Raw genomic sequence first — 9,879 nt, 5'->3', positions numbered from 1 at the left:
TCAATACATTCATCGTCCACTCAGAATCTAAAATAACAATATTAATGATTTTTACGAAAACTGGCTACTTATATTTACCATTGACAAATAGACATATAACATTATATGGCTATGATATTTATTATATTTTTAGAAAAAGGTATCCGATTAAATTGTTAAATGTATTTACCGTCAAAATATAACAAAACTGAATATTATACCGAGTGATCCATTTAGCGTGAGACTTATTCATTATTTCAAAATCTATAGACGTTATTGAACATTTTTTTCTTAAAAAAATATACTATTTACTGTTTTTATCCTTTTTATTTTTTAAGCTTCTAACTTTTTATAATGGTGACATGCATATTTAATTTCTTATTCCAAAGCAGAATATTTTTTTTATGTAGGTACTTAGATGTATAAAATTCAAATTTTGGACGAGTACCTTATGAGTTTAAGTATTTCAAGTTTTTATAAGCGGAGAGGAATGGTACAGAGATACTCCGAAAAATGTGGGTCCACTTTTCCAAAATTTAAATACTTATAAAGTTATACCTTGCTAATAAACTCCTTTCCAAAATTTGATTTTTATAGTCCCAAATACTCTAAAATAATATTTTGCCTCTGCTTTTTCTCTGAAATTAAAAATCTGTGTTGTTATTCAAAAGAGTAAAAAATTTTGTTTTGTAACGACTTACAACACTGTATATAAAATATATTTTCAAAAACGTTAGTGTTTTCTGTAATAATAAGTGTCATACGTTTATAATGGATCACCTCTTATAGATCCAAACGTATTTTTGTTTGTATTTCTAGGTACCTAATTAGTTACATCGATATCGGAAAATGTGTTATTGATATCGAATCGAAGTATCAATATCGTCCTACATCATACTATTATCATACCTTTTATTGAGTGTACCTATTATGATATATTATTATTACTCTTTGATATTATTCATACCGGATAGTCAAAATAAAAAACTATTAGCAGCACATAGCAAGCTTACAGTGTTAAATCAATTGTAAGCAATAGCAGTAACTTTTTGAGAGAACTAAAGTATATAATATATTGCTGTTATTGATTTAAAAACGTTGATCATAGCTCTTCTCACTCCCCAACAATTACAGTTGTTAACAAACAAATATAAATTATTATTTACATAACTTAGATATAGCTGGTACATTTCATTATATCTATTAGGCGAACGGAGCAGAATATGCATAACAAACACACATATATTTTATGGACCTGTGTTCAATATTACACATTTTGGTAATTTTATTCTATGGCTACATTTTATAGTTTTCTACAGAAAACATAACAATTCTGATCTTCCAAGCTATTACCACTGATACAGTACTTATCATAAAAACAAAATTTTAAAACCTTTTGATTCTGAGCGGAGCAATGAATGTATTGCTTTTACAATGATGTGTGTGTTTTTTGTGTATGTATACCTACATGACAAGCAGTCGAAGTACCACTTCGATTTTAAATTTCAGTATCTTTTCTGGTGGAAAAATAAAGTTGGTACTCTAAAGGTATAAATATAGAGATAATATAGAAAATCCCCAATAGTTTTAAAAAACACCGGGAACATAAATAAAAAAAATTAAGAAAAATGGATGGAGATTTTTATACATACGAGTATCAAGTTTTCGACAAATTTGAATTTGGTTTTTGGTGTAACTCTAAAATAAATAACCGTAGATCCTTGAAATTGTCAACAAATGTTATATTTATTTATTTTATAATTTTCTATACATGAAAAAAATTTTAAAATATTTCGATTAATTAATTTGAACTGTTTATAGACATTTGAAATTTAAAATTGTTCTAATTTTTCTATAAATGTTAATATAGATGACAAAATTTTATGGTTGAATCGAAAAGCTTGTAAATGTAATGCAAGATTTCTCAAAAGTTGTTATAATAATACTTTTAAAAAAACATTAAAGATACATCATAGGTACGATTTGTTTTATAAGCATTTAAAGTTTAAAATTTGACAATATTCGTCAAAATCTTGAGTATTTGTAAATTATTTTGTAGTTACAAGACTTATACAACATTTAGTTTTTATAGCTAAGGGTTGAAAATTTAAAACAAGGTATCTCATAAATAGTTCATACCGTCACCGAAAAATCCAAACTTATTAAATATAGTTCTTTTTTATAGATATTTTAAGTTCAAATTCAGACGAAATTAGATGGCTGAACGAATAATAACAATCTAATGTTATTTTCTTTTAATTTAAAAATATTATTTTAATATAGGCTGATCGTCTCCACTCGGTATCGTGTTTCGTATACAATGTTATTATATTATTGAATTCAAATTTAACACCGTCCATTACAGTGACTTATTTGTACGTTGTACCTATAATAGTGTTGTAACTTGTACCTACCCACTGTACAGCGGTATCCATCTTTTTTTGTATTCAATATTATTTAGGTACTGGGTTTTATATATTAAAAATTGTAGGAAAAAATTATATTGTCTTAGCACCTACTTGTCGATGAAAACTTTAATACACTTTCAATATCATATTCTAAGAATGAATTGATAGATAGGTACATTCATGATTCATGATTATTGAGCGTGTCAAGTGTGATTATTATAATTATTATTTTATAGTAAAAAACTCACTTACAACATTTAATCAAGTATAAGACTTTTTTTTATATTTTGATAATTTTATCTTTGATTGCAGTAGTTATTATAGCTATTTAGTTATAGACTATAGTAGGTACCTAATAATTATACTAATTACATTTTTCACTATTTTATAATATTTTTATGTCAAGCAACGATTCACAATTGTCTAGTGGTTAATTTTTCTATTTACAATTCGATGAATTTCCAATCAAACCAAACATTTGACCACTTAACACGAAAATATGATTTTTGTAGGTACCTACCTACCCTAACCTAACCTAACCTACCTATCTGTATTTGTATTAAAAATAAAACCAAGCTGCTTTAAATTATATAAACTCTTAAGAGGACGTGATACCCGAATGTGTCGTCTCTGTCTTACAAGTGCGTAATATAGCAAATTATACGCAAAGCAGAACACGTGTTGCTCCGTTAGCTTAAAAATCGGAGTGAATTGACCTCTTATGAAATCTAAAGGTAAGATTATTATCTAGACAACCTCATGGGCTTTTTATTATATTTTAATTTTTGAGTAAATTGTGAGTACTTTAAAATGCACAAACAATTTACAATTTTTATATACTCATACCTCGCTTTAAAATTAAAATCGTCCTCTTAAAGGTAAGATTAGGTTTTATTATTCCGAATTTCGATTAAATATGTTTTATTGAGTTGGTCTAATGAATTACCTATAAAAAATGTATCTTTCATGTAGGTTAACTATATAGGTGCTATTAAATTAAATGGTTAAAAGACTCTTAAATAGTTATATTTCTTTACACTTTATATTTTATTATAACATGACCATCGGTCCTGTAAAATATTTAAAACTGTAATATATTGTTATGTTCATGGTGTTTTAATTAATGTCCCATCCCATAATACATTCTCTGGATCCATGACTGCAGCAATATGCTTGTTCAATATTATATAATAAATAATAATATATAATACTATGATATTGATATGGTTAAGTAGTATTTTTTTTTAAATTGAATTTGTATTTTATTTTTCATTAGGATTTTATTTCATTTTTAGCATTTGCAACTTTTTTAATTAAAACTACCTTTTAAATAATATTCAAATATTAAAATAAACTATATAAAAAATTCATAAATATAAGGTCCTAACACATGTGTGGACTGTTTATAACCATCGAAGTATCGGAAATTTAGCAACTTAAATTTTTTTTTGTAAATTCGTATAATTATAATTATTATTTTAGTATTTTAGTATTTTATTAAATACATATTGTCATTAATTATAAATACTAGTATTAAAAATAATTAATAATTAAATAATATTTTTATAATCAATTTTATTATGTATAATATACATTTTCATACTACCTATGTTATTTATTTTTAAATTTATTTAAAAAGCCCTCGGCGACTGGGCCATTGGGTGTTAAAATATTTTAATTACCTAACTACAATTTATAATCCTTAACAGTCGTAGTTTATGTAGGTACATAAATAACACACATAATATTATAATACTACGGTGTAAATGATATAAAACAATATCAAATATTATTTTTATTTTTTTATTAATCTGACAGTACATACTTCAGCAACAATATAACTACGTGTCAAATTTTTATTAATTTAGCATAGATATTATATAGTATGCAATATCGTTTAGCAAGGCTGTGGGAATATCACAATTTTTTTTCATCTAATTATATCGATCTTGAAATATGTATGAATTCATAGTAAACAAAAGTGGCAAAGTGGCAAGTAGGTAACAACTCTGCTGTACAGTAGGTATATGTGTCGAGTTTACCTCGTCATTGAGGAGGTCACTGTAATGGATGAGTTAAATTTGAGTTCAATGATAAATCATTGCATACGAAAAACGATTCTGAGTGGAGACAATCTGTCAGCATATTATTTATTATTATATCACAAAGTATAATATTCATTATTAATTATTATATTTTTATATTAGTATATTATTACTAATAAAGTCACTTGCATTATAGTACCTATTAATAATACGGTATAAACAGGCAATAGTTAAAAATTAATCTTAATATTTAGTAAGTCCCTACGACCCTACGAATATTGTTGAATTACAACAAAATAACAGAAATCGCTATTCTATATTATGTTTACCCATTTATATATATGTATATCCAATATATATTCAATTTCGTCAAATTGGAACTTTATTTCAATATAAAAATTGTGATTTTATATTAACCTACTTTTAAGTATCAGTAAGAAAAACGTATAAGGAATTTTGTTCTCAAACAAAATAAAAAATTTAGTGAAACGAAAAGAACAACTAACAAGTGCAGAGCTGCAAATAATACTAATAGAAAATACGAATCCGTATTAAACAAACTAAGAATTGGCCATATCCACAGTTCTTTAATGGCCAAAGAAGACCCTCCAATAGCACTAAAATTACCATAAAATATATTTTATCAGAACGTCGCAAATATTAAAATTAAATAAAATAATTTACCAGAGCGTCTTTACGAAATCCTAGGACCCCAAACAGAAGCAACCAACAAACGAATAACATTTTTAAAACATTCAGAATTATATTATGAACTAATATGATAATTGATAATATATTTAAAAAAAATAGAAATTGTAATTAAATTATAAGAATGTAAACAAGTGTATACGCAAATAACCTGTTCTGTTGAAGTGAATTGTTCAAATATAATATAAAAATAAATTATTTTCAGTAGATCTGAAAATTTTACATTTTAATGCTGTACAAAGTACATAAAAGTGACACAATCTGATCATATAAGTCCCTAACTAATATACCTAACTCATATCAATAAACATTATAAATACTCAGCAATTTAATAGTTTTTAATTGTGCTGTTATTTTTTAAAAAGATCGCAAGGAATTACCAAAAAAAAAATATTAAAATAAGCTCAACTCAGGATCGTTGTTAGATTCCAAAAATATAATAAAAAAAATATATATACAATATAGTAATATTACCAATATTAAAAAAATAATAGTAAAAATAATATTTAATGAAATGTTAAAATACAAAAACACTAAGCCATATAAAAAAAAAAAAAATGTTTTATTTTAATATGATATTCATAGTTTTAATCATTCCTCAAAATGATGTGTTCTTCCCTCACAACCACATTAAATTTAATATTTTAATTATTTAATCTTCACTGTAACGAAACCAAATTTTTACTAATGGCCTTTGTCACCGATGTTATTTCGAGATCAATTTAAAAAAAAAATGTTAAAATTATATATTATAACAATTTATCTACTTACATGCTGCCACTCGGGACTTTCATATTAAATCCATTAAGTACTGTGAAATCTGGAGGATAAGCCTTGCAAGCATTTTTAACTTCTACGGCATAATCAGTGTTTAGGTGCATTTTGTATCCAGATGTACGAATCACGATCAACTAATTACGACCTATGAGCTACAGAAAACTGTTTCAAATAACCTTAAGGTTACATTGGACAAACTATATAACTGATAGTTTCCATAAAAAAAAATTCGTTTCAGTCACGGCCGTTTAGTTTTGAGATATATGTGGTAGGAATAATTGTGCATTTTTTTCATCCGTTTATTTGTAATAATATTAAATACCTATTTAGGTAAGTACTTAACTTTTCATATCAGATAATTATACAGTGTTCTTACGTAATAAATCATTATATTTTTTTTTTTTTTACAAATTATTAAAATAGAATCGAAATAAAATATTTTAATTACAATTGAATAATATGGAGAAAAATAAATAAGAATCCAATGAATGGTATCACTCCACTTTGGATATACATTAATATCCAAATTCCGTTCAAATAACATGTAGCCGTGAACTTTATTGAAAATAATGATTTAATAACTAAATTTATTTAAGATATGTGACTTACGAGTTTCTAAAACATTTACTTGATACTTATAACATTTGTGAATCCCAGTTTTGCCATCAACACAGTAGTTGATTGTTATACTTTAATTTAGTTTGGCTTATCCAGATGATCCTATAAGTTAGGCTATACGGGAATACCCGAATACCTTATGGCAGTCGCATTATTTTAGTGTTTTAACTAATGGTGCCAAAATGTTTACAAGCCATTTTAAAATCATTACCAAGTCAAAATATTGCACTGTCTATTTTCTTTATACTTCTACTATTTTTCTATTATATAAATATTTACACTACAGCTTAAGTACAAATTATTAAAATATACTTAATTAATTAAATAATACGGAGAAAAAGAATCAATAAACCAAAAAATTTTGCCACTCCTGCACGCTTGATGTACATTAATATTAAAATTCCGTTCAAACTCGTCAACTTTATAATGATTTAATTATAAGCACCTATTGGCTATATAAAACATTTACTAAAAACATTTACTAAAACATTTACTTGGTGCTTAAAGTAAGTGAATCACAGTTTTGCAATCAATTCAGTGGTTCATAGTTGAACTTTAGCTTATTCTATGGTCTATATAGTTGAGAAGTGATCAAACGGTCGCCCCCCCCCCCCCCTTGTTAGAACTTATTATTATGGGCAAAGTAGAAAATTGGGCAATGTGCACAATGCCCGTTTTTGAGGGCAAAGTTGGAATAATTTAACATTGACCGGGCATTGTATACAGTGTCCATTTAGATTTAGGCACTGTACGTTCAATATTGAATATATTAAAAATTAAATAAAACATTTTACTATATTTTTAATAATCATAAAAAAACACGAAATACACGCTTCAGATATTAGTTGCCTTTTAATAGTTTTTATCCAGTATGGTATCTCCTACTAAATAATTCATTTTTTTTATTTAAAAGTGGTTTGATATGAACAAGATGAATATTATTCATCTTTATAGTTATTTTAATAGTTTTAAATTAATTAGGTAATTATTACTAAAAAGTAATCTTAGGCTCGTAAGATAGCATTATATTACTTTATTTATAAACACTTAAACAACTATTATGGGAATTCGAGTTACAAATTTGACCAATTTTTTGCATTTACACCGATTGGTATTACATAATAATACGGTAATAATGACAGATTACGCGACGTCGTGACAATATAATCATTCGATTTCGAATAAGTAGAGACTGTCTATGTAATGATTACTACTTGTCAACTGACAAATGACAATAATATCGTAGTATAATAGTTTTATAAACATTTTGATTGTAGATAGTAATATTCTAAATTTCCATATAAAAATTGTTTTTATATTTTATAAAATTACGTTTGTTGGCGAATTGGAACTTTTTCCATTTTTACCGGAGACCGGTTTCAGCGTCTGCGAAACGAGTAGTCAGCGAATTGGGCGTCGGCGAATCAGGCCAGAATCAATTCACTTTGCCCACTCGAATCCGGGTGGGGTACACTTTGCCGGGGCAATCTCGTACAATGCCCAGCCAATTTATGAAAAAATTGAGTATTACAATGGTCATTCTTACATTGTCCAAAATGTTCGGGCGTTGTACACAGTGTTCGGGTATTGCATAACAACGCCCGGGTTTCCTATTTTTCCCGTAACATACATACATTTAGAAGACACATTTACACACATATTTCAGATTAACTTGTTTATGTGAAATGGCATTTTTCACATTGAAAGTTATAAAAGCTGAATACCGAGCTACACTTTCTGACGATTACATATTAGAGCAGCGTCTTCGTTGAGCAATAAAGTCCTATACAGGCTACACAGAATCACTTTTTGTGTGTATTTTATAGTTTATAGCATTTTATATTATATTAGATAATATTTTTTTTTAAAGATTTATTATCATAATTTAACTACTATATTTGTTTCAAGAATATAATAACATTTTCATAAAATTCAAAATTACCTACCACGATAAACACAAAATTAAGATTTTGTTGCATGATAGTTAGAAATTAATTAAACATAATATAATAATATAATATTAATATGTAAGTATAGGTCACAAATAAGTTCTCAATGTTTCATGGGTACCTACAAAAAAACTACTTAAACTTTATAGTTTCAACGAACTTTATATTTAAAATAGGTTTTGTATATTCGCTTTTTCCATTAACTGTATATTCTATTTTGTTACATATTTTATTTATTTATTACATTTTTTTTTTATATACTTTATGCATTGTATTCTTGTATCGAACTATCAAAGTATTAATAAACTTATTCTTAGAATTTATTTTATTTTGATATTCTTTATAATTATTTAACTGTGTGATATAGATTATAGACAATATTTTTGTATCGACCTATTAAAATATGTCTTTCGTTTTTATTCTTAAAAATAAAAGAAAAAAGTTACTTAAAAATATTTTGAAATTTAATTATGAATTAATTAATAGATACGCCTATATTCAATTTAAGGTGGTTCAATATTTATTTTTAAATACATTTTTTTTATTTGCAATTAAATGAAAACAAGATTGTATTAAATAATTAAAGTTGATCTATCGAGAAATCGGTTAATTAAATAAGGTAAAACAAAATATGTTCAATGTCATTATGTTAATTGCCTACGGATAGATATATATAAAAAAAACATAACTATAGGTTATAGGTACCTATATTTATATTGGTATTTCAATACTGCATATATGTTTATGACGTATATTTGAACAGCTATTTAATTTTAGTTGTTATAAGAAATGCATTGATTTATTTTTGTCATTTTTGACGTTTAGAAATACTTTTTTACTAGATTTTTAGCGAAGCACAAGGGGAACATAAATATTATTGTTGTTGTAGGTACCTTTTTATTTTTTATTTAATCAATACTATATTATATAAATAATAAACAAATCCATATAAGTAGTTATAAATTACATCAAAAATTTAACGTCAAAACATATTAATCAGATATTCAGATATCACTTTTGTCCATTATATTCTATAATATACCAATGGGGGGGGGGGGGGGGGAATTAAGGATAAACGGGAATTTTTACGTAAAATAGTTTTCGACAAAGTAGATTTTGGTTTTTGGTGTAACTTTAAAACAAATAAGTTAATAACCGTTGATATTTTAAAAATATTTTCACTTATTTCAAACTGTTTACGGATATTTTCAGTATCTAATATTTTTTTTAGTTTTATTGCTTTAGATGTCAATAAAATTTTATTCGTAGGGTCAAAATTGTAAATATAATACAATACTCTTAATATATTGTTACAATGAAAGTTGAAAAAGGTGGGTAAGTGGATGTCGCTCTGCTGTACAGCAGGTTACAAGTGGGACACTGTATAATGGATAG

The 9,879-nt window shown here is 25.8% G+C and overlaps 1 protein-coding gene across 1 annotated transcript in view; it reads right to left on the bottom strand.

The window, feature by feature from the left end:
• The window catches only part of LOC100159508 (ABC transporter G family member 23), a 101,771-nt gene extending 95,679 nt beyond the window's left edge, over positions 1-6,092 (bottom strand). The window contains exon 1 of the mRNA XM_029486565.1: positions 5,912-6,092. Within this exon, the coding sequence (XP_029342425.1) occupies positions 5,912-6,021 (110 nt within the window). The 5' untranslated portion in view covers positions 6,022-6,092. The remainder of the gene's footprint in view (positions 1-5,911) is intronic.
• Positions 6,093-9,879: the final 3,787 nt, after the last annotated feature.

The sequence above is a fragment of the Acyrthosiphon pisum genome, chromosome X (assembly GCF_005508785.2).
Source record: "Acyrthosiphon pisum isolate AL4f chromosome X, pea_aphid_22Mar2018_4r6ur, whole genome shotgun sequence".
Classification (NCBI taxonomy): Eukaryota; Metazoa; Arthropoda; class Insecta; order Hemiptera; family Aphididae; genus Acyrthosiphon; species Acyrthosiphon pisum.
This window is presented reverse-complemented; position numbering and strand designations above follow the sequence as displayed.